Source organism: Grus americana, chromosome 21 (assembly GCF_028858705.1).
Source record: "Grus americana isolate bGruAme1 chromosome 21, bGruAme1.mat, whole genome shotgun sequence".
Classification (NCBI taxonomy): domain Eukaryota; kingdom Metazoa; phylum Chordata; class Aves; order Gruiformes; family Gruidae; genus Grus; species Grus americana.
Window position 1 is genome coordinate 9,321,410 of NC_072872.1, and position 25,103 is coordinate 9,346,512.

At 44.7% G+C, this 25,103-nt stretch overlaps 3 protein-coding genes across 22 annotated transcripts in view; all 3 read left to right on the forward strand.

Annotated features, from left to right (window-relative positions):
- Positions 1-10,293, forward strand: part of CAMTA1 (calmodulin binding transcription activator 1) — a 299,381-nt gene extending 289,088 nt beyond the window's left edge. For 12 of the 13 annotated variants that reach the window (XR_008580122.1, XM_054849895.1, XM_054849894.1 and 9 more), the window contains one exon: positions 6,788-10,293. Coding sequence is in view for 12 of the 13 variants with exons in the window: in XM_054849894.1 (XP_054705869.1) it covers positions 6,788-6,851 (64 nt within the window). In the remaining variant the exon portion in view is untranslated. Of the gene's footprint in view, positions 1-1,794; positions 1,977-6,787 lie in introns of all 13 variants that reach the window. The other variant, XM_054849906.1, reaches the window with a different exon arrangement.
- A 3,642-nt stretch (positions 10,294-13,935) lies between these two features.
- Positions 13,936-18,754, forward strand: VAMP3 (vesicle associated membrane protein 3). The gene is made up of 5 exons (XM_054849433.1): positions 13,936-14,049; positions 15,456-15,537; positions 16,259-16,417; positions 17,098-17,149; positions 17,938-18,754. Coding segments are annotated over exons 1-5 (315 nt in total). The 5' UTR covers positions 13,936-14,047; the 3' UTR covers positions 17,958-18,754.
- Positions 18,755-18,796: 42 nt separating this feature from the next.
- PER3 (period circadian regulator 3) overlaps positions 18,797-25,103 on the forward strand; it is a 34,487-nt gene continuing 28,180 nt past the window's right edge. For 3 of the 8 annotated variants that reach the window (XR_008580081.1, XM_054849429.1, XM_054849427.1), the window contains exons 1-6: positions 18,797-18,951; positions 19,255-19,647; positions 20,954-21,105; positions 21,705-21,820; positions 22,708-22,909; positions 23,804-23,852. Coding sequence is in view for 6 of the 8 variants with exons in the window: in XM_054849429.1 (XP_054705404.1) it covers positions 19,364-19,647; positions 20,954-21,105; positions 21,705-21,820; positions 22,708-22,909; positions 23,804-23,852 (803 nt within the window). In the remaining 2 variants the exon portion in view is untranslated. Of the gene's footprint in view, positions 18,952-19,254; positions 19,648-20,953; positions 21,106-21,565; positions 21,821-22,707; positions 22,910-23,803; positions 23,853-25,103 lie in introns of those variants that run through there. The other 5 variants (XR_008580080.1, XM_054849426.1, XM_054849430.1 and 2 more) reach the window with 4 other exon arrangements.

The window sequence follows — 25,103 nt, forward strand, 5'->3', positions numbered from 1 at the left end:
AGCAACATACAAGTTGTGCGTGGAAGAATAAAGCAATTGTGCTATTGTGTCTTTCCATTCAAGGTTAGGATTCCTACTAAGAAAGCAGATGCGTGCTGCAGTCTCAAGATACACACAAACTGACCTATGTTGCGTGGTCAGTGCACTAGTAGAGGGGACTGTAGAGAGGAGCAAGTGCAGGGTCCAGGCCCACAGCAAGTGCACAGCTCCCCGGACTTGAGCGAAGCTGGGGAAGGCACCCCTGAGGGCATGCTCCGTAGCTACTCTGTGGTGATTCTGCTCTAGGTGAAGCTGACAGGCTGATCATCAGTATTGGGGGGGAAAAATAGTTGTTGCACGTTAAGGCTTTGTGTATGTAACAGCGTATGAGAAATTTGCAGAAAGCAGATTCTGGAAGTTTAGTAGCATTTGCAGGTTTTGCCTTGAATGGCAAGTGATATGGGATTGATCAGGAAATGGGGGAGTTCTCTGCTCATCTGGAAGAAGGAAGCTATGAAGTATCACAAAATGTATTAGCTGCTCTTCTGCCAAAATAAGTCTGTTACAGCAAATGATTCTTTGCTGCTTTGCATTCAGTCTACGTGCATACGCTGCTGGCGTGCATGCACATAAGTCAAGTATTTCTGGGCCTTCTGATGCACACAAGCTGACACATCCGTATATGCTGAAGGAACGCATGTGAACATATGTCTGTCTAATATACAAATTAAATGTATTCTGTACACTGACACCATGCTTACGTAGTCTGTGCGTGCAGATAAATGATCACAGCCATTTGCCTTCATCTTTCAGTTTGAAAATCTCTTCTCAAATTGATTTCATTAATTTTTCAGGATTTAGTTGGATTACATTATACCAGCATCAGTAAAGAGGGCGAGGCAGGAGATTTTATTGACCAACTTACATGAGACAAGACTTGCTGTCTTTTTGCGGTAGAAACCAAAAGACTTTCTAGGAAAAAAAAAATATCCAGTTGCTATTGCCTTTAAGTAATAGTTTTCATCTCAGGGAACCTGCTCCAGTGAACAGATTTCAGCTAGTCGCAGTGCTTGCTAAGCAAATGTTTCCCTGCTCATGGTTAAACCATCTACTGTAGCCTCCTGTGAAGGAGAGCTTTGCTCAAAGCCTGGATGTAGGACATGAACAAAAATACATGGCCACCTGAACTGTGACACTCTGGAGAGGATCACAAGGAGAAAGTCTTTTCACATCATTAGGCTAGCGGATCGCATTCTGCCTACAGCAAAACTTCTGTTCTCTCTAGGGCAGAACAAGCGCGCTTGTTATCTGTGACCATGAGTAGTAAAGAATGTATTCATTCACGGCATCTTTCACTGAAAAATAGATCCCCTAACCCCACCCCGTTTCTTCCGGTTTGATTAAATGCCGCTCTCTGGTTTGGGGAGCGCGCATGTAACAGCTGAAGTCAGTTCCTCTGGTAAGTACAACTTTATTTCATACCTGAATAAACAACACCCACTATATTTTGTTGTTCTCTGCATACCCTTCCCTCTCTTGGCATTTCAGCAACAAATCCTTTCCTACTCCTGTGCACCCAGGACTTGTATTTTGTGTGTGGTTTTAATTAGTGCTATGCAGCAGCCGTTGCATTTAAGTACTCGGTTTCTTACGTCTCTTAGTAAGAGTGAGAATGGGGGAAAGTTTTAAGGGATTGAAAAGTCCCGTTTGTTCGAGTTCAGGACGATGTGAGAAAAATGTCATGTTGGGATATGCGTCACTGTACCTGCAACAAACGTTTTCAAAGTAATTTCTTTTTTCATTTACCTCTTGCAGGGGCTGAATGTATTTGGAGCTCAAATGGGTGTGTTAAATCGCAGACCGCGTGCTCTGGGGTGTCATTCTTATTGGGCCTTTCTGTCTTTTTTGTCTTGCTGCCCAAATGAGATATCTGGAAAAAGGCAAGAGCTCCCTTTTCTTAAATGTCCCACAGGTCATTTCGGCTCTCAGAGCAACAGGTAACTCACCAGACAGGCTTCTCTGGCTCCTGCACCCTGTCCTTTATACTGATCGTCAGCATTCAGATTCATTAAACATTTCCCTGGCTGGGCATTATGGAGTAAATTTGATGAAGCAGCTTTGTGTTACGCTTTACCCATGAAGCCATCGTTTGCTGTAACTTTTTCTAAGTAGGCCTAATTCATTTGCTGACACACTCCCATACGAGACCGGGGAGGGCGCGTGGGGAGAGGAGCTGCTGCTCGCTTCTGGGGCTGTTGCTTTCTACATTGCTTCAGCACGTAATGATGCAACCTCCTGTATGGCATCCAAGTAAGTAACACAGTTCGAAGGGCAGAAGCTTTGTCTGGCTGGAGCAATCTGGGAACCGGGACGTAGCTCCCGAGTGTCAGGGTCCAAAGCTCATGGTTGAAATCATCTTCTTTTCCCTTTCTGTGCGTCAGCACCACGGCTGTGATTCAGACACCTTATCGGTGGTCATCTCTATTGCACATGCTTTTTCCGTCCATCTGCTCTTCAGCAATTGCTGAGGGAATGACTTTGTACCTTAGAGGCACTTACTGTTTAGAGGAAATGTTATTTGAGAAGGTTTTTGTTGAAGGCTTCCTCAGCGCAACACTAAATTTACAGTCCTTGCAATTTTGTGCACAGTTTCAGTAGCTGCTGAAGTAGGATGGTACTTCTTGCTTGGAGTCTTGCAGCAGACAGAGCCCGTTACCCTTTCTGGTGTGCTCTGGCTTGCAGCCGTGAGTCGCCCGAACTGTCCTCACCTCCAGTCCTCACACAGCCGGAGGCACTCCCAGAAGCGATCCAACCCAACGTCCCAGTGCCTGTAGACCTCTGGAAAGGTTTGCACACCATCCATCAGCATGTGGCCTGCTGGTATTACTTGCTCTCAGGGCTCTCATTTTTTCTGTTATTTAAAAAAAAAAAAAAAGTGTCACTCTACATCTACCAAACTGGATTGAAACAGAAGAGCATCCTTTCTGCCACTCCATTCTATAAATTCCAGTAGCATTCTTTTTCTTAGAGCAGTTTATTAATGCTTGTAAGTGTAAATGCTACATTTGAGCCCTCTTCCCCGCCTGAATTTAAGAGTGGAAAAATAAGAACCAAAGAAGATCGCCTTCTAGCATGAAGGTAATGCTATATTGTTCATTTAAAAGCTCTCCTAGCAGCACTTACTCAATGGATTTCTATTTTCAAGGGTCCTACTTTGTCCGAAATTCTTTCCTGGTCAAACTATTTTTAACTGCATTTGAAAATTTAGAGAGTTTATTACACCCAGCATCAATGAAGCCCAATACCAGCCTCACAGTCACATTGACACTTTATGTTGTTGTAACAAAATCAAATCAAAGTACCAATGAGTAAGGAACTTACTCAAAAAGAAAAAAAGTGTAAAATGAGGACTAAAAAGACTTTTAAGATGCAGGAAAGGCTGCAGTACACACTATCCAATAAAGATTTAATTGGTTGAAAGCAATTAGGTGTAGGTTCTTTTGATAAAGCAATTCAGAGGCTTGTTTAAGAACAGTTATTTTAAATGACAAAACAAATGGATTACCTTGGTCTGGTATCTAGCTTGAGGCATAACCTTGTTCTGGCACTTCATGTTTAGCCCTGGCTTGAGGAAGAAGCAGAGCATTCACAACAGCACTTCAGTGCTTCCCGAGTTGTCTGTCTGGCCACAGATTTACTCAATTCCTGATAGCAGTTCAGAGGTGCTTTAGTCCAGCTCTGGCTGTGCTGTGGATCCCACAGCCTCAAGCCTGCTGCTGGGAGAGAGGCGAACTTCTCTGCCCTCTCCGTGCCAGCTCTTCTGAGCGAGGAGGAGAGGTGGTCAGCTGCAGACTGCAGGTCTTCATACCTACCGGGCAGGGTGTTACACAAATAAAGGACTCGTAGTACCTACCTGCACTCTCATTTTTAATGTAACACATGCACAGTTTTGTAGACTGAGCACAGAGGTTAGTTTAATTAAAAAATGTGGTAGCTTAATAAATTTGGATGGTCATCATCTTGAAGCTTAAGTTTATAAATGCTGTGGAATGCAGGGTTTGTTTTAAGCCATTACACACTAAACAGCATCTTTCAGTAATGTACCTGTGACAGATTTCAAAGTCTGTAACTTTGTTGTAGGGAAATTCTGTACTAGAATGTGCTTGTGGTTTGAAGCAGTAATTATGTTTGCACCTTTTTATAAGCCTGAAAATCTGTACACCAATGTAAAGCACACTTGACAGAGGAAAGTGTTGCATATTTCTGAATAGGATCTGTACTAGTGCAAATGTTGAGTGGTGTAGTAATTCCGTTGGCATGCGTGTTCTACTTAAACAGATTCAATAGATCTGCACCAGTACAGATATTGCATGCTGTAGGTTGAAGTTTGCAGCGAAGCATGTCTTGCATTCTTCCAGCAAAAGTGCTTTGTTAGTGTAGCCCTTGCATGTTGAAGTGCTAAACGAAGGTATAGCATGTCTTGGTGAAGGAGCCACCGGCTTATCTAATGTGCATGTTCTCAGTAAGAGATCTGTAATAACAGGTTAATTTTACATTACAGTACTGAAGTGCAACAAAACACTTGGAAGTTGCACTGCAAATCATGCATTAATGTATGGTATCTTGAATATAGTTAATCTAAGCCTTAAAAATTGCCTAGTGCACAGAGGCACGCTGCATTTTTCTAGCACAGCAGTGATCTTGGCTCACCTTCTGCTCCTAAGTGGTGCAGTAATAGAAATATTAGTAATAATTTCAAGGGAGAGGCTGCTTTTCTGCTGCAAGAGAAGGAAGAAAACTAAATATACTGAAGATGGTCAGTTTGTCATTTGTGAGCAATTTCACTTACTGTACCGGCCCTCCTGTGTTTCCTATAAGGGCAGGACGATCTGGACTTACCCGGCAGGTAGCACTGTAGTACGTCATCTCCCACTGGGGTGAGCAGAGGCCGGCTGCTGCTTTCTGTGCAGTGCTGGAGCCCCCACTCCCCTGATGTCAGCAGGGCCTTTTAGGCGCCTGCTCGTCTAAAGCCAAAATTTCCCCGTAGAAAATTTATTCAGGTTCTGAAAATGGCACGTGCATTTGGACTAGTAGAGCCCTCTGTCTCTCCATACATGATATTCTCAAACCATTCGGTGGAATTAAGGTAATTAGCAAAGGTCTGACTTGCATATTGGTTAGCGTGATTTATTCATTGACTCCTGTTTCCCCCAGTTTCACAAATAAAGAGAACGCCTTTGCTTGAGCTTTGGGTCGGCTAAAACAGAGTTAAAAGCAGCCAGGTCCCTTTGGACTGTGACTCTGAGTAATAGTACATACAGAAAAACTGAATACAGAAATCAGTGAAATGGAGGCATATTTATAGAGGTCAGTTTATAGCCTTCATCATATCCTTAGACTAGCGGGGTGGTGCAAGAGCCAAAGGAGGATGTGTGAGTGGAAGGCTACGTACGGAAGCTGCAAACTGGCATTGCTGCTGCTTAGCTCTCCCGACATCTTTTACTCTCTGTACTTACTTAGGCTCTGTTGAATTCATTCACTCCTAGTTAGATTCTGTTACACAGGCTTGCAGCTCTGACAGAATTCTTTGTACTATACCTTTGTTACGCGTCCTTCCAAGTTTCTGCTACGTCACTTGGGCACATACGTGCTTTGCTAAATCACCTAAAGTTAGTCTGCATTCTTCTCCTTTTGGGCTGGCGCTCTCCTCGCAGTAGCGGAGGGAAGGCAGGTGGCAAGGGGATTGTGCTGCAGGAAGGAGCTCCCTGCAAAAGGAGGCAGAGCCAAGCTGCCCCAAGCTCAGCTGAGCACCTGCCTTCGGGTGCAGGGGCAGCACAGGAAGTCCCCGTGGATTTGTTCTGCCTCCTCTGCAGGGAGCCTTCGCTGACGTGCAGCCAGGTTGTCGGCCTGAGCAGAGGATTGCTGCTACTCCGGCACCCATGCAGAATTCTGCTTTACTTGATGGGATTGAGAGGATTCCCTTCTCTTCATCCTTTTAATTTATCAATTATTTCAGCTTTCAGTGATGATTTAGTTCTTACACTGACAAGTGCTAGAGGAGGTAACATATCATATGTGTTCTGAAGAGTTGAGAACTGAAGCATCAGGGCACATCTAGAGAGAGCGACTCTGCCAGGTTGTAGGTTCATCTCCCTTGGCATCCAGCGTCTTCCACTGCTGGCTGGGAACAACATGAATCTACTATCGACAACGTGCTAGAAAATAGAGCCGCTAGCAGCTGGAACAAGAGTGAAGTAAATTACCTTTCCCCACACTCATCCCTGTTCCTTCTACTCGCATATAAACACCTTCTCACATGAGATTCTGTATCAACATTGAGCTTCCCTTGTAAGTATGACTGACCGATTTTCCCCTGCTGTGCTGGGCACGCCATCAAATCGCTGCCGCTTCAGTGATGTATGGAGAAAAGAGGTCAACGCTGACAAGCCCCTTTGCTGTAACAGCTGGAATAGCAGGCAGCTGCAAAATGGGTTAATGAACAGCAGCCCAAACCCCCCCCCCAAGCGATTAAGTAGGCTGATCCTATGATTCTTTAGTTAGAAGTATCAGGAAACAACAGAAGCTGGAAAGAAGTATGTCTTTCCAAATGCGTTTGTCTCTGCTTTCTTGTGGCCCATTCTCGTGCTTCCAGCTGTCTATGGTGTCAGGAACATACTGCCCTCCCATCATTGCTCTGGGAGCTGGCTCTTTTGCAGGGGAGGTTAGAGCGAGGGATCGTTTTGATTTTTTTTTGTCTTGAAAGAGATTTGCAATAGAAGTGTTATATAGCTCCTCTTTGTTTTTTCAGAGTGAAAGAATTGAAAAAGGCCAAGGAACTTGAAGATCCGCAGCAGCATCCCGTAGCAATGTGACATTGCTTTTCAGACTGTTTTCATTTTCTGTTTTTAGCAGAGACATGCAACAACAACAACAAAAATACCCACTGCAGTTATGGAAATACCAGCTGCAGGATTTTAACAGTAATGTTTTGGTCATTGCATTTGCACTTTCATGGACAACTTTTAATTTGTTCAGCAAGACATCTTGGAACTCAATCTTCTGTTGGATCATGGGGAAAACAAAAGACACCAGGAGGAAATTGTGAGTTGCTTCATTCTCCGAGAAGGAAGAAGCGATTAATTATCCTTTTCATATAGGGCTGTATTAAACAACATGTGGAACTGTACAAATATTATACCAAAAATATTGTTAAGAAAAGGTGGGAATGCACAAGCAACACAAGAATGCTGTTCCTGCACCTGTCAGTCATCTCCAAGAAACTGAAGCTTTGAGAGTCTCAGTGGAGGGGCTTAGATCAGTCCATCTTTATTGGGTCCATGCATCCTCATTTCCTTCGCACTTCTGTCCTTTGTGTTTTATTTAAACCTCTACAGCACACTTAATGCAACTTTTTAAATCTGCAGGTTTTTAATACATCCCGTGGGAACTCACAGAAGGGGTTGGTGTATGAGGTAAACAGGTCATGCGTGAGGAACGGAGAGAGCAGCTTAAGCAAGTTTTCAAAAGTTTTTTTGGTATTTTTACGAGAACCTGCAAACATATCAATTGTCACGTACTTTCTCTCATATTCAGCACTTTATTTTTTAGCCTTACTTCCATGTACTATTATTTTAATTAAGTTCTTCAGATGATTTGTAAAGCACGTAGCTTTTTCTCTTACGTACTTGTCGAACCTCTTGTCGTTTTGCAGAGTCACATACATATGTTGCCTGGACATTTTATACCACCTAAAGATCAGAGTGGTGCTGCATTCTGGCCAGTAAATTTCTTATTTTGGCTACTTCATCAAAATCTGGGCAGTTTCTGTATATATAGAAGGTAGAAATGGAAAATGAGAAAAAAATATTTGAAAGGGAATATATTGATTAATTACTAAATATTTTATTCACAAAGGGTCAATAACTTGGCAAGATAAAATTATTATTTGTATAGTTTTGTCTGAATGAACGAGAAAAGTGTGGATGTATTGTTTGTACATATTGTATATATTAAAACAAAGAGATATGTGCATGAACTCAAGAAAAAGAAATGAACAAAGCAAAGCATTAGTGGCTATGGTCTGTAAAATGAAACAAAAACTTTATTTCACTATAAGAAACTTTATTTTAAATGTTCTTTAGAAGAACATTTTTGCTAAAGCATGACTAAATGGCAAAAAAAGAGCTACTGTATTTAGACTTAGGAAAAAAAGGCAGAGCAACATTACTTTAAAAAAAAAAAAAAAGAAAAAAAAAAGGATATGTTTACATTTGATTTTGGCTACCAGGAGTTCAGTTTGGTTGGATTTAATTTATTTATTCCTTCCTTCCTTTTTTTTTCCCCGTCTTTTTTTTTTTTTTTTTTGCCAATGGTGCCAAGTAATGTGAATGCTAATATTGCTTAAGAAAATTAAGTTACTTTTGCAAAGCAGATAATCATAAGAGTACAAAAACCGTATCTAGCTTAACACCATACACTCACTCCAATAAAGAACACTTAGAATGAACATAAAATGAAAAAAAAAAAAAAAAGAAATAGTACGAAAGTAGAAAATATGTTTCACATTTTCATATCTCCTGCTGGAATTCAGAAAATGTAATAAAAATTGCACAAAAAATTTTAAAAAATTAAGCAAAACTTAAAAAAAAGATGCAAACTGATCCTGTAGGGGTGTCATGGTATATTGCTATTTCCACATAGTGAGGAGCCAAAGAAATTAGATTTTTTTGAAATTGAGCTACTAATTTAAAACTGTCACAAATTCTCAACAGTGGGAACCAGGTTCTGATCCTTATTACACAGGAATGAATGTAAGGGAAGAAACTCCTGATGTCTGTGTCGTTACTGTGGGTTATGTACGTGTGTCTGAGATCAGAAACTGCTCCCGTGTGTTTGTTTTGCTCGTGGCAGTTTAAAATTTCTGAATGGACTGGTGTAAATTTGAGGTTGTTAGTTTTGGAATAGTTGTTCTTGCTTGATCCCGGCCACCAACTGCAACGTTTAAACGCAAGGCTCATTGTGAAGCCTAAAAATATTCACATGTAAGAAGCTTTTAAACTGGTGTCTTTAAAAGAAGAGTAAAAACAAAGATTGTGGCAAAAAAAACCTGGGGTCAGTGCTCTTGGTGCCTTTTCTATAATTGTACCTGTTTTTAATTACTTCTTTTCACTGCCAGCATTGAATTACAGTAGACGTGCTATAGCTCATTATCAGAATTCTCTTGTACATTTCTGAACTGCTGCTTTATGATCTGATCCAATTTAAAAAAAGGGAAAAAAGAAAAACGAATGGCGTGGCGCTCACACTGTGCCTGTGGGCTGCCTCGTAGCCTTGATTTACCGCCTGGAATTGGAACCTTAACCGCTAAATTTCCCTCTCGTGCAAAAACAGGAGATGCTGAAGAATCTCCTTTGGAACGAATTGGAAATGCTCTGTATTAATACTGGAAGACCTCCCACACTTTGAAACGGAAACGTTGCTCCTGTTAACCAATCTGTGACAATATAGAATCGACCTTTTCCTAACAAGAGTAGTGACCTCAGTGGAAACGTTTTAACTCCTGGTCTTTGCGGAAAATGATTCAGTAATATACAGAGCTATTTCAAATTACTCTTCCAGATCCATGGGCCTGGTGGTGTATCTACTAATATAGATCCTGCTTCAGCCAAACATTTAAGCATGTACTTGCTGTTAAACATGCAAGCAATTCCATGGGCGCAGCAGAACTACTTGCATGCTTGCAGCCAAGTACAGCTTCTAAGTGCTTTGTTGTGTCGGGCCGTAACCCTTCAGTGTATCACTGGGGAGTTAGAAAGACTCCCCCCCGCAGTGAAGTGATTCTGCTCACCCTTTTCTTGGTTGTGGAACTTACATTTTCACGGAAGATACATAAATGCAGCTTTCCGGGAAAATTCAAATTCCCAAGTGCCAGGAGCCAGATCTTCTGTCTTCTGATAATGGAGTTGCTCCTTTGTGAAACACATTCGACAGCAGTAATACTGTGTGAAAGAAATACAGAATATAACATGAACCCCCTCTCTGGTTGCACGCTTATGGCAGTTCCACACAATAGCTGGTGCCCAATGGGGGGTCCCCAAGACTTGCATGTAAAACTAGTATAGATGTCTTCTCTTTTGTAAGTTTTATTTTTGTAACCGTGCATGTAAAGCATCACTGAATCAATGGATCTGTTGAAGAACTCAGCTGCTGGAACCATGCAAAATGTTTTGAATTGCCCTTAAAATATGGAAAATGTTTTCTGAATGCTTTATATTCTTTCTGCTGTAAATTAAAAACAAAGAAAATTTCCCCATACAACGTGTGTGCCTTTTTTTAAACACATCTCTTTCATCCTGGTTTAAAATAGCGACGTAGTCCTTTAGTCACTGTGCCATGTAGTAGCCATGAAGAAAATGTTGCTTCTACTACGTGACCTGCTTGTAAGTAGCATCACAGGTTTCGCCAAGACAACTACAACTACACAGAAGCATTAAAAATCCACTTGTCCTTAAAATACAAGTTCTGCCCAGCTGCAGCTAGCAGCCTGGTTTGGTGGAAATGAGTTTTCAAGGCAATATGCAGTAGTTTATCAAATTTGGAAACATTATGTGAAATTATGTAAGGTGATGTAATACTATGTATTTGTAAATACTTCACCAGCCCTTAGATGGCCTCAATTCGGATTAGGTTTTCTAACACAACTTAAAGCAGTTCCATATAATTGTATGGACACAGTAGATATGTAGTCATCTATGGACAACTAGCTTTTCTGAGATCAAATTATTTTCAGTTCCTCTTCAGCAGACAGTCACTTCCAGGGCAGGTTGTCTGGGCTTTTCGTGAGAAACAGTGCACACCTAGTAGCAGAATGCTAAATCCCACACTGTGCACAAAGCAGAGGCGAATCTCAGTAGATTTCAAGGGGCCTGCTGATGCAGAAAGCTTAATAACACAGTAATAACTGAGACTTAATAGCTAACTGTTGCACTGAACAGATACATAAGTTAATGAACCAACCCTCCATAATGCAAGTTTTGTACCTGAATACAAGGCTAGCCTAGCAGGGAAAAATGGCTTTAATAAATTAATCATCTGGTCTGTGAAAGACTATGTTAGTGCTGTTATGAGTAAGTTCCTCCAAAACCCAAGACCACAACTGAAAATGAGAGAGATTTCATGAAGAGAGCTTCTTCTGGACTACAGAGAAATGAGTTTAATTAGGTTTCTCTTTAGATCAGCATTTAACTTCCTGATTTGCTCACAGATACTTCCTTGATTTTTCAATTTCACGTGTGTGGTGGGTTGACCCTGGCTGGAGGCCAGGTGCCCACCAGAACCGCTGTCTCACTCCCCCTCCTTAACTAGACGGGAGAAAAGGTATAATGAAAGGCTTGTGGGTCGAGATAGGGACAGGGAGAGATCACTCACTAATTACTGTCACGAGCAAAACAGACTGAACTTACTTAGAAAAATTCATCTAATTTATTACCAAACAGAGTAGAGGAATGAGAAAAATCAAATCTTAAAAGACCTCCCCCCACCCCTCCCACCTTCCCAGGCTCAACGTCACTCCTGGTTTCCACCTCCTCCTTCCTCAGCGGCACGGGGGGACGAGGAATGGGGGTTATGGTCAGTTCATCACACGTTGTCTCTGCTGCTTCTTCATCCTCAGAGGCAGGACTCCTCTCATCATTCTCCTGCTCCAGCATGGAGTTCCTCTCACGGGAGACAGTCCTTCACCAACACAAGTCCTTCCCATGGCTGGGCTACAGTCCTTCACAAATGGCTCCAGTGTGGTCTCTTCCATGGGGTACAGACCTTCAAGAGCAGACTGCTCCAGCCTGGGTCCCCCACAGGGTCACAAGTCCTGCCAGAAAACCTGCTGTGGCGTGGGCTCCTCTCTCCACGAGTCCACAGGTCCTGCTAGGAACTTGCTCCAGTGTGGGCTTCCCACGGGCCACAGCCTCCTTCAGGTGCCTCCACCTGCTCCGGCGTGGGGTCCTCCACGGGCTGCAGGTGGAATCTCTACACCCCCTCATCCGTCCTCCATGGGCTGCAGGGGGACAGCCTGCTTCACCATGGCCTTCACCACGGGCTGCAGGGGGATCTCGGTTCTGGTGCCTGGAGCACCTCCTCCCCCTCCATCTGCACTGACCTGGGTGTCTGCAGTTTCTTACTTCTTCTCACTCCTCTCTCCAGCTGCAAAAGCTCTCCCTAAGTTGTTTTTTTTCTCTTCTTAAATATGTTATCACAGAGGCGCTGATTGGCTTGGCCTTGGCCAGCGGCAGGTCCGTCTTGGAGCTGCCTGCGCTGGCTCTATCAGACACAGGGGAAGCTTCTAGCAGCTTCTCGCAGAAGCCACCCCTGTAGCCCCCACCACTACCAAAACCTTGCCATGCAAAGCCAATACACCATGTCTGTTAATTCCTGGGTTCTCTATTAGCATCGTGGTTGGTTGACCCTAGCAGAAAGTAAGCGCCTACCAGCTGCTTGCTTTTCGGGGGGGGGGGGGTGGGGGGGGGGTGGGGGGGGGGTTGTAGAGAATCAGAAGAGCAAACATGAGAAAGAAAAAAAATGCCTGGGGTGAGATAAGGACAGTTTAATCAGTGAAGGAAAAAAGGAAAGGAACAAAAATACAAAAAGCGATGCAAATGCAGGCAGTTACTACCTCCCACCACCCGCCCATCCAGCTTTACTGCTGAGGATGAGGTTATCTGGTGTGGAATTGGCCTTTGCTCTGTTTGGCACAGCTGTCCCAGCTGTGCCCCATTCCAGCCTTTCGCCCATGCCCAGTGCACTTGCTGTGGGAGCAACGTGAGAAACAGAGACGGCCTTGATGCGGTGCAACAGCCAAAACATTAGCATATCAGCACTGTTTTAGTCACAAATCAATACAACAGCACCTTACTAACTGCAATGAAGACACCAACTCCATCCCTGCCAGGCTTTATATAGGCATAACCCCGCTAGGTCGCTGCAAAATAAGCCCGGGGTACTTCTGAGCTTGGGTCACACCAAGAGCCCTTCACAACCAGCTAGAGGGATTGGAGCAAACCCACCTACCTCAGCAGGCCTGCACCTTTCGGCATCTTCCACTTGCCCTTGGGTGATGCAAGGCATACACTGATATGATTTAAAAAAAAAAAAAAAAACACACAAAAACAAAACCCAAACAACTATGCACACTTTTCCCACAATGATATCTGGAAAAAAAAAAAAAACCACCACAGGGACCAGCAGTTCAGGCCAAGCATTTGCTAGTAAGGCAATGTAATTGCACCACTTCAGAGGGCACTACCTCCACAGAGACCTGCGGTCTCATACACAGGCAGTGGCCCCGAAAGGTACACCGAGAGGCACTAACACACAGAAAATGGACCAGGCCACATCCTGCCCAGAAACGGGCTGGGGGGTGTGTGTGTGCGCGTGCGTGCACACATGTGCACCTATACATTATACATATGCACCGCTAGCAGCTATCCTGGCCTGGCACATGCATGCAGGCCAGTATAACGGGCCCTGCAGAAGAGCAACACGACAGGCCTGGCTGGGTCCCGGCACCCAGACAGATACACACAGATAGTGAGACAGACGCACAGACACACACACACACACCCCCCCCCCCCCCCCGACACAACAGACACAGACACACGCACCCCCCCGACACCACACACACACACACACACACACACACACACACATTTTCTCTCTCTCTCTCTCTCTCTCTCTCCCCACGCCCCCACCACTCCCCCTCCCCCCGGCGCCTGACACGGCGGTGACAGGCCCCTCCCCCCGGCGCGCCCCCCAACGGCTGCACCGCGCGCTCGCTGTCCCCGCCCCCTTCGGGGGCGTGGCCTCCGGGCACCGCCCTGTATGGGGGCGTGGTTTCCCACTGCACCGCCCTGCTGAAGGCGTGGTATTGTTATGCTCCGCCCTTTATGGAGGCGTGGTCTCTATGCCCCGCCCCGAAGTGGCGTCACATCCTGAGCGCCGCCGGGGTTGTGTGCACTTCCCGTTAGGAGCCGCCCGGACGCTCTGGCCGTGCAGTGATCCGATCCCCACCGGCAGGATGTGAGTGCGGTGCGCCTCGCGGGGGACATCCGCGGTCGGGGATACCCGGGGAGCAGCGGCGGGCCCGGCCGAGGCGGCTGTGCCCAGGCGGGCGGTGCCGGAAGAAGGGGCAGGCCTGCTGCGCAGTGCAGCGGCCCGGCCTGGCGGTGTCGGCTAGGTGCCCCTGGGACGGCGCCGCCCGCGGGCGGGGGCTTCCGGGAGCGGCTGCTTGTGGAGGCCGAGCCCAGCCGTGACTTGGGCCGCACGTCCCGAGCTGCTGCTCGTCCGGGTACCCGGGCGTTTGGCTTCTGCTCGGGCGGGCTGTCCTGTCCCCGTGGCTCGGTGGTAATCCAGGCGGAGTTCTGCCGGCTCCGGGCGTCTCTATGAAAGCATTGCCCACGTAGCCAGAACCCTGAGGGAGCGCTTTCTGGTGACCAGTTTGTTGTTGTGTTTGGAATCTCTGCTCTCAGGAAGCGATTTCATTTCTGAGACTTTTCAGTCTGTGAGCAGCAGTGAAAGAGCATGAAAGGGTGACTTAAGTGCCAAAACAGAGGAGCAGTTATATTGTATTATACATGGACTGTTCTTGAGCCTTGTTACAGGCTTCCTGGTTTGCTTGTTGTGTGTCTGTATGCATTTGTTCTTGCTAAATGTAAATTAGAAGTCAACGTGCAAATATGTAAATACAGCCAATACTCAGATTCAGGTCTCCTGAGTAACAGGATGCACTACACAGTACATGGAAAAAGAAGCTGAGTACAGATAGTTCTAGAGATATGCAACAAAAACTTGGTAAAGCAGTGAAAAGGGTATGAGAAGTATGTACAGAGGTTCTTGCATCTGTTACAAAGATGCAGGGTGTTGCAGCTGGTAAAAAGAATTCAACTGCCTGAGATTATGAATTCAAAGCTGACCAGAGGTAAATTGTTGTATGTGCTGAATGCTTTTTCCTTCTTGTGCTTTCTTTTGTTCCATGTTGTCTGTTTCAAAAGAATAGAGACAGACGCAACCATTGGAAAACCACAAAACCATTAAGTGTCTGTATTTAATTTTTTGTAAACTGCTGTAGCTTGAAGCTTAGTATTTGTGCTCGTACTGGAATACGAGAACACCCGTGAGCCCAAACTCTTTGAGCCCTACGAATTTGTAGGAATCGTCATATGCTTTATTGTAAACTATAGTATTAGCAAGCCACTGCTGTCTTTTAGCATGTCAGGCAGTTTGGGACACTGCCTGACTTACACCTATTGTCAGCTGTTAAAACATCACTTCTCCAGTAGGAAACTGCCCTGTATTTATTCCAAGGATACAAGTCGACTGTTTTCAGGAATGTCAGGTAACTTGTGTACTCTAAGCATATCCAGTTAAAACCAAGAACACAACCTGTCAAAAGCTAAACAGAATAATGATGACTTTCTTTACTGCAGGTCAGCCAGTATCCCTGGAAGCTCAAATGTGGCTACTGGCGGTAATCGTCGTCTTCAGCAGACTCAACACCAAGTAGATGAGGTAAAAGTCTAGTCTGATAGCAGTGTGGTCATTTTCCTTAAGGAAACCTGTGTAACTAGAAGGGATATTTTGGCTAAAGCAGTTTCCCTTCATTGTGTGAAGGGAAAGCCTAGTAGCATTCGGCTTGCTTTATTATACTTGTGTCATCTTAAGTCTTGCAAAGGTTAAAAAAAAATTTTAAAAAATCCATTCAGCTGGAGTGGGAAAGTAGAAAGAAGTTACCAGTGTCCAAATATTAGCTGCAAACTCGGTGCTTGAGGATTTGGCAGAAGTAAAGATAAAAGCCTTTGTTCGTACAGAGAACAAGCTTTTTTCTCATCAGTAGCAATGAAGGCTGACTGCCAAATATGACGTGTCCAGATTTCTGTGGAGTCTGAAAGCCAGACTGGCTACCGACAGGGTTGTGTGGGTTTTTTTTTTTTGACGTGTGGTTGACCATCATGTTTATATGCCTCAACTCCTTCTGAAGCGAGTCAGGAATTATTTCCCAGGTTTAAGGGAATGCCAGCACAACTGGCACTACTGGCATTTTAAAGTAGGTATGAGGGGCTTCCAGCTGCAGGTGAATTTCATGGTTTGGTTTAAGCTTATGACTAAAAGGCAGTAGCTCCTACTTCTGGGAGGAGAATATTAAGAGTACCATGTGTTGCAATCTGTTGCCTTTAAGTTCCACAGTAGGTGGTACAACTGATAACTTACTGTAAGCATTGAACCGATGTAGGTTGTTGACATCATGAGAGTGAATGTGGACAAGGTATTGGAGCGAGATCAGAAGCTGTCAGAGCTGGATGACCGTGCTGATGCACTGCAAGCAGGAGCTTCCCAGTTTGAGACCAGTGCAGCCAAGCTGAAAAGAAAGTATTGGTGGAAGAACTGTAAGGTAACAATGGCTTGTATACTTACACTATGGATAACTACAATTAACACTATTACAATCAGCATCTCAAAAGGCAGAAGTAAAAGTTACTTTAGCCAATGTTAAGTTACAGCATACATTTTTAAAATGTGGCATAGTGGTCAGGTGAAGTAACCAAAAGCTGGATTACCAGCTGTGCTGCTTGATGCAAGACCTTGTCTGAGATGGTAACGGCCAGAGGGAAACACCTCAGTAATCTGAGGCTTTGGGGAACAGAAAGAAAAAAGCCAAAAATGCATAGGTTGAGTTAATGTGCAGGAAGTATTAGAAAGCAGAAGGATTCCTGTACTTGTAGCTGTTGGCGAAGGTTGGAATCTGGTGAGCAACAGAGATAGTGAAGGATGTGGTATAGGGTAAGAGTAGGAATGATGTTCTTTTACTCCTGCTTGTATGGTCACCTGAGACAGGCTTTGCATGGAGGCACAATGGAAAAGAACCTGTTGGTCTGCTTTGTCTGCATGCACAGCCTACTGTCTCTGAGTGATAGTGGTGAATCAAGCCTGCTTGCTAAAGAAGTTTTACTCGCCCTGTTAGATCTAGTACACGGTGCAGAAGTAACTTACAGGGGCTGCTTTCTTGTACCATAAAGGCCAGTTAATGCTGCCGCATTGGTTGTAGTAAGTGTTGTATGGCTTTTTTCACAGATGTGGGCAATATTGATAGCTGTTGTTCTCATTATCATCATCATCATTATTGGTAAGTTTCACCAAAATGGGGATTTCTCATAGAGCTGGAATAGATGGTGTTAATTCACTGTCTGGTACAGTTTAAATAAAGCCAGGGTACTCAAATGAAAGTATATATAACATTCATTTGAAATAGCAGTGAGGGCTTTAAGAACCCTTGCCAGCAATGAGTGGTAGCCTGTGACCACTGTGGGAGCTCCATCAGCTGAATCCCAAACGCCTGTGCAGAGTGAGAGAGGTGAAAGTGGAAACAGCAAGGACTTAGAAACCAGGAACAAGCTTGGTTTTTTTTTACAGCTGCATGTTGCAGAAGCATAAGGAGAAATACCATATGCCTCACTTGTCTGAGAACTGGTTTTCATCTGCCTCAGCTTCTTGCTAGAGGAATCTTTTTCCAGTGTGGCAGTTCCAGGTGTGCTGCCAGGAAGGCTTTTTTCAAGTAGGGACTTTGCTGGGTGAAATGATACTGATGTTGGGTCAGGAGAGCAAGCCAGGAACATATAGTTCAGTGTTTTGGTTTGAATTTTCATGTAATCCCCAAGTATTTCATGGGAGGACAAAGTTTAAGTTTGTGCTGTAAGACAGTAACAAACCTGCAGTAACCATTGGCCACAGATACATAGTCCTGGGGGAGAAATACCAGTGTGCAAGCAGAAAGGGAAACTAAAACTAGGAAAACTAGCCTGGGAAGCTCTTAAATCCCTCTTAACCTAGCTCTAAGTTCTTATAATGTGGGATTGTTATGGTGAGGGGCTGAAGGAGACTGTCCTCTGTGCAACTTTTTTCTTCTTTTTGTAGTCTGGAGTGTGTCTTCATGAGTTACAAGAAGAAACTCATCAACTGAAGGTGTCCATCTTCAGCCTCTCCACTTCAAACCTGCTGTATTTTCAGCTTATTTACTGCTGTTTAAAGCAAAACTTATTTTGATTACTGGAATGTTAGCTAACTTTACCTGGTTGCCTTAAGACACTTCTGTCATAAATTACTAACAAGCACAGCCCACCACTTGCACAGTGCCTTGATGACCTGGGGCACAGTGCTGGTGAGGAGGATTTGGCTCTAGGATTTCTACGGTCGATGCTGTAACGGGTCACAGGCTCTGTGCACAGTTTTGGGATTTATCCGCCATCCTCCTCACCCACCTGCCCCTCCTCGGTGCCATCGCGGGGGGCTCGGCTCCCTGCCCTGACCTGTGCCTTGCAGGGAGCGCCCGCATCCCGGGCTCTCCCCGCCTTGCCTTAACGCAGGGGAAGAACCCGCACCCCACTGAGCACTAATGCCTTCGCTAACGCCGAACGCACGCAGCCGCCAGGGTGGAGCCGCAGCGGGGGCTGCCCCGCCGTGCCCTCCCGGCGGAGACGGTCTGCGGGACGCCGCTCGGCCTCGCCGAGGCCAAAGGCGCGGCGAAGTGCCGGCCCGGCCCCGCCGTGGCCGAGGGGCGCGGTCCGCTGCCGGCCGCTCTCCGCCCAGGTGCGGCGGCGGGGACGGTGCCGCACGTGGCGGCGGGGCTGGCGCGCGCACGGGGGCCGCGTGAGGGGCGGGGCGAGCGGCCGCGGAGGCGCCGCCCCGCCCCGCCGCGCGCCGTCCCTTCCAATAAAGCGGCTCTTGACCCTGACTCCGCCTCCTCCTCTCTGTCCGGGGCGGGGCGCGCTGTGGCGCACGTGGCCGAGGTGTGTGGGAGCGGGGCCGCCGCGTGCGGCCGCCGTTACGTAACCGCGCGGCGCTGGGGCGGGGGCGCGGCGCCTCACGGCGGCCCGCTCGGCAACGGGTGCTCTCCGGCTGGGCTGGCGCGTCCCTGCCTGTTCGGAGCAGGTAGGGCCCGGGGTCGGCGGGAGAGGCGCGGCCTCCGGGGGGCGGCGGAGGGGTCGGGGGTGGGGGGGAGTGGGAAGGCGAAGCGGCGGCCGCCCGGGAGCAGCTGGGGGGTCTCTCGACTGAAATCCGTGCTGGCGTCTGCTCCTGCGAGCTGAAGGCGCAGCCCGACCGTAAGAAGCGGGGGCGCGCCGTGGAGAGTCGCGCAGGAGAACGGAGCCAGCCCAAAAGACCGGTCGGCTCGGCAGCGAGGGGTGGGCTCGCTCCTCCCGCGCTCCCTTGAGGCAGTGTTTGTTTCTCCCGCAGGAGGCTCGCGGCGCCCGTCCCCTGTACCGAAGGTCGAGGGTCTGAACGTGCGGGGGAGCCAGGCCGCGGCGGTCGATGCCCCTGCCTTGTAGCGTTCTGCGGATCGGAGATGGACGTGGGCAAACTGCGAAGCGGTGGCTCGGAACGCGGCGCGAGTTGGTCACCGGCTGCCGGGGCTGGGGACGAGCGAGAGGAGGCGTTCGGCCCTGCCTGCTCGGGGCTGCAGGAGGGAGAGCATCGGGGGGATGCGGACTTAGGCTGTGCGATGTGTGCGGGAGCCAGCTCCAGCAGGAAACAGTTCAACGGGCCAAACTTCAGCAGAACTGATTTCTGTAGCCGTGAGTCAAATGGCTGTTCAGCTGGAAGTTTCGTGAGGCAAAGCAAAGTTAACAGGTAACTCTTGTCAGCATGTAGAACCGATTGTCCTACTGCTTGAATTGACGTGCTTAACTTGGGCAGAGAGCTAAAGTCAGAATGAAGGACCTGGTGTAGCTGTGATCCAGAGTTCTTGGGGCTCGCTTACTTCAGTACAGCAAGGAAGCTTGCCTGAATTGCAAACCGTGATGTTTATAATGGTCTCGCATGTAGATTAGATTGCTGCTGCATGCTTCCTCATAAGCTGTTTGCCTCATTCTTAGATTGGCTGATCCAGATACGTACGTCATTGACCCTTTTGTGGCTTCTATATATACTTAATCTAAAGGCTGCATTTAATGGTACTAAAGCAGAAATCACTTAACATTTTTCCCGAAAGCTCAGAAATTCAATGAGGTGCTAATTTCTTTTTTTTTTTTAAATAAAAAAAGCAGTTCAAGAGCTGTTAGTTATGCAATGTTGAACTGTCACGTAAAGTTAACATGCAATACTTGAACTTATTTAGTGATTTATATACTAAGAGTATGACACTAATAAAAATGCCAAACAGACAAGTTATTTAAAATAATGGTGTTCATATCTGTAGGATTAGAATCAGTCTGCATTTTAGAGGATATTGATTGCTTATTTTTCAGTCAGTGAAATAAGCAAAAGAAGCGGGAGATTTTGCTTGTTAATAACCTTGCAGTTGTCGAGGCCGACGACTGTTAAAAGTATAATGAAGGCTCCCAAATCACGTCCGGAATTAAATCTTTGCATCCCTGTGTATTTTGAGGACCTCACGTTTCCTTGAAGTGCTTATAATCAGATTGTAGAATCATAAAATCACAAAATGGTTTGGGTTGGAAGGGACCTCACAGCCCATCTGGTTCCAACCCCCTGCCATGGGCAGGGACACCTTTCACTAGACCAGGTTGCTCAAAGCCCCATCCAACCTGAATGCAAACTTCAAGGCTAGAAAGACTTCTATACATAAAGAATCAGCATCTATTCATGATTCTAATACCACTGAGATTTAGAAAATCTAGAGTAAACATCAGCTTATTTTTAGTTGCTAAGCATCTTAGCAAGTAGATTGATTGTGAAGTGACTTTGCCATCCATGACATGTTGGAGTTGGAAAGGAGGAAGGTGGAGGAGAAAAGAGTAAGTAGCAAAGAAGTGAGAAAGGCACAACAGGAAATAAGTGAATGAGCATTAGGACATTTCCAGATATTCTTTAACTCTGTGACCAAGCCCATCAAATGTTGATTTAGTGAATAATTAGGTGACAGAAAAGATCCTATACCAGAATTCTCCAGTAAAGTTTAACATCTATTTTACAGTGAGCAGCTGAATGGGAGCCAGTCTCACAGAGATCTGATGATCATGATCCAAGAAATGAAAAGGTGTTTGCCTGAAGAGAAAAGGAGTTCCAGCAAGCCCAGTACTATCAGTGCTCTCAACTATGCCTTGCAGTGTGTCCAACAGGTCCAAGGTATGTGTGGAAAAAAATCTGGAAGCGTAGAAGCTCTACAGCAGCTTGATTTGAATAGACATGTGTCTGGCAACAAATAACATTAAAACAAATGAAAGCATTCCAGTTATCCTGCAAACAATTGACTTTCTGAAGCACTGTGTTGGGTTGGGGTTTTTTGTTTAAATAATCATGTTATCTTTTCTATTAAAATGGCCACCTACTGCTTCTCTTTTCTTTGCAATTCTATCAGTAATAGGTACCTACTAATAACTTTCTGTGTATATTGGAAAAAAAGCATTCCCATCCCACTTTGAAAAATTATTGGATAGTCTGTGCTTTCCAACAGAACTAAGTAGCTGAAATTGTTCTTTTGCCATCATGTTCTGTCCTTTCTACTTCCTCATGCTCGTTCTCTGTACCATAAATAGGTCACTCCAGTGGTATAATCAGTATTCCTTTTTCCTTTGTCACTACACAGACCTTCCTCATCTCACCTTGGACTTCACCAAAAAGATGGCAAAAATACAAGGGCTGTAAGAAATACTTTCAAAGTAGTCTCCTTACTGACTTCCTTGTGTTTGTTTTGCTTTTCCTGTTTTTTTTTTGTTTTCAATTAGCAAACAATGACTTTTTCCAGGCTCTGAATGACCGAAGAGTGTTTCAGACAGATGTGATGACATACAGCATAGAAGAGTTGGTGGCAGTTGCATCTGAACACACTCCAAAAAACACTGTAAGGAATTCAGGCACACTCAAGGAGTCCATTGCTTGCTGTTTCACCCTCTATTTAGTCGTCTTACATTGTTTTATGGAAATAGAATGTGTAAGCCTTTAAGTTTTAGCCAGACAGGTCTTTGTGTTTTTAAAGGTAGATCAAGACTACTTCTTATCTATGCTGACTCAGGGTACCCAACAGCAGTTAGTGAAGAAATACCTTTTGTTCTTTTTTTTTCTTTTTTTTTTTTTTTGCCAGAAGCAACAAATATCTCTGAGAATCTTACTTGAGAATTGATTTACAGTGTAGTCATCTCTTGAGACAGACTTAGCAGAATGTTTTCAAAGCTGATCAATTCCATAGTTGTGAGGGATTTTGGTTTCTATTTGTAGTCCTGGAATTTTTTTTTTTTCCTTGATTTGCAGTATGTGTCATGCTTTCTGGCTCTGCTTCAAAGAAAAGAATGTTTCTTGAGATTCAGTACTGTTAGATGCCATATAAGAAATACTGCAAATCCTTTCTACTTGAAAAGTCTCAGAATACTTTTGTTTGTGGAATTGTGGTGAATACTCTCAAATTTGAGGAGAAGTGTGTGGAGTGATAACCAGCCATTCTGGACAATGGCAAGCATTACTATAATCTGTTTTGATACTGAAGTCGTCTTAGCATTTTTAAATAATGAGTAAGCTACAGTAGCATTGGAGATTGTAGTAACTCACACACACTTTAATTGGACACTAACTTAAGAACACATTTTTGAACCTCTGTCATAGGGTGTGGTGTGTGATGGTTTGGGGTCGGTTGGTTTGTTTGTTTTGGGGTTGTTGTTGTTTTGGTGTTCTATCCTTACAATATTGCTACCATGTGTTGGGGGAGGATTGCCTTTAACAACGTTTGTTTTCCAGGACACATTTGTGGCTGTATTTTCCTTGCTTTCTGGACGCATAGTGCATATTTCTGAGCAGGCAGCATCCATTCTAAACTGTAAGAAGAAAGTGTTGGACTCCTCCCGGTTTGTAGAGCTGCTCGTCCCTCAGGATGTGAGTGTGTTCTACACGCACACTGATCAGTCCCACCTGCCACTTTGGAACATGGAAAGTCAAACAGGTGGGACTTGACAATGCTCTTAAATGCTTTATGTGTCTTTCTGTCTTTGCAGAATGAGGATAGAATATTTGTTCATTTTAAATGCTTATTCTAGCAATATATGTAGGCCACGCTTGTTCCCTTTCCACTTAAAAAACTTGAGCTATGCAGCTAGTCCTAGCTAGTCTCCCAGAGGCTTAACTCTTACTTGGGGTGGGTAAAAGTCAGATACCTCATTGTTTTGTGTACCATCTTACTCATTTCAAATACTGCTGCTTTTAAAAAAGAAACTAAAGGTCTAATTGTGAGTTTAAAGTTGTTTAATCCGCATCTCACGGTTGCTTAGGTGCTTTGTATGATCTGCAGCCTGCTCTGAACATAGCTCACTGAACCCAAGTTTTAAGCTGACTTGCTATTTAGTGGTGTATGTGCCTAAATGGTGAGTTTGGAGTCCTATGTTATTTGTGTGCAATTTGAGTATAGCTCACATGCCAAGGCCATGTCTTGTGCCCGCCTAGCCGCGGGGCTGTTCTGGCATCAGAGCTGGGAAGTCCAAAATCCTTGCTACCAAAGGATGTGAAACATCAGAGGCTGCTCATAAAGCCAGGAATTTTCACCCTTCTTTTCCATAGTGATGCACTGGGGAAAGGAGTTTTTTAGATCATATGTGTTTCCTCTGAATTTAGTTCCAGGTCAGCCATTTCTTCAAGAGCAAGTGGGCTGGAGAAGAGAGATAACATGTGAGGTGGGAGGAGACTGTTGGAACAGCTAATTCAGTAGCTAGTAAAGAGCAGGTTGTGAGACTTCAGTCTTGCTCGCAAAGTCTGGAGAATGCAAAGTTTAAAATAGTTCTGATAGGTGTGACCTTTTTAAGGATATTAACTAACTGATACTTTCAATGTGTGTTCTTATTAGCCTCTCTGTATGAATATGCCCAGGTGAAGTCCTTTTTCTGCAGGATCAGGCAAGTACATTGTTATAGTGATATGTTTGTGAAGGCTGGGCAAAGGGTACAACACTGAGCAGAAAGAATGTTCTGTTGTTACAATTGATCAGTGTGAGCTCATAGAACTCCATGACAAAATTGGCTTATTGTGTTTCATATTGGCAACCAGCAGGACATTTTGGATATCTTTCCCATAATGATGCTTAAACTTGCATGGGATAGAAGGAAAACTGTTCATAATGTTTCTTTTGAACCTCTCAGTTTCCTTCAGTACTGTTATGTGGGAGAAGAGCAATCTTGTGAAAAATTGCTGTTCCCCCTTTTACATTTTGAGAGTGGAGGCAAAGGGTGTTTTGCTTAAGATTACTTCAGAGTTTGTGACAAAGGCAGTAACAGAAACTCAGTCACCCGAGTCCCATTATGACACCTGAATCATGAGATACTATTTGCTGTCACTATGGAGGCAGTTTTTTGCTTTGTGCCTGGCTAATCTTAGTGCTAAAAGAAGAGGGGAAAAAAATGGAGATTGGCCTGTAATCTTCAGTGCAGTTCTGTTCCAGACTCAGGTGGTCTCTTGATTTCAGTAAGAATTGTGCTTCTGACCAGATACAATAATTATTCCATTGCTGAATCGATGTTTCAAAAACCCTTTGTCTCTTGAATTGTGTAAGGGCACTTGGAATAAATACAACAGGACCAATATAAATTTTAAGTTGAGGGAACTGTTTGTAGGATACATAAACATTTTGCATTAGTTTTTCTTCAAAAATAAACCTAGGCAAAACCTGACATTATTTCAGATGAGATCTCTTCTTCCTTTATAGAACAGAACCTTTTGATTATGTGGGCTTCATGAGTAAAAATATTTTTTTCACAAGCACACAACTAGACTTAAGTATGAAAATGTTTTTTGTGGTTTAAACTTCTGCTATATCCTATTTCCATTTGCTTTTTTTTTTTTTTTTTTTGCAAAAGGGGGAGGTCTCAGTAGTAGTTTTTATGACACTAACTTCTCTCTAGAAACATTTTACAAAACTAAAGATCAAATAAGAAAATAAATTTTAGTGTAAGTGATAATGTCCAAAAATTTATCTCAATTCTTTCTGTCAGAGCTGGGTAAGATACTGCAATTATAACAGGTGAAAGAGCACTTGCAATAGAAACAGGCAATCACTGATGTAGTTGTTACACAGCCCCAATTAAGACCTCATCTCAAATGGTGTGTGCTGCTACTGCTCACACATGTTCTAGGAAGATTGTTCTCCTCAC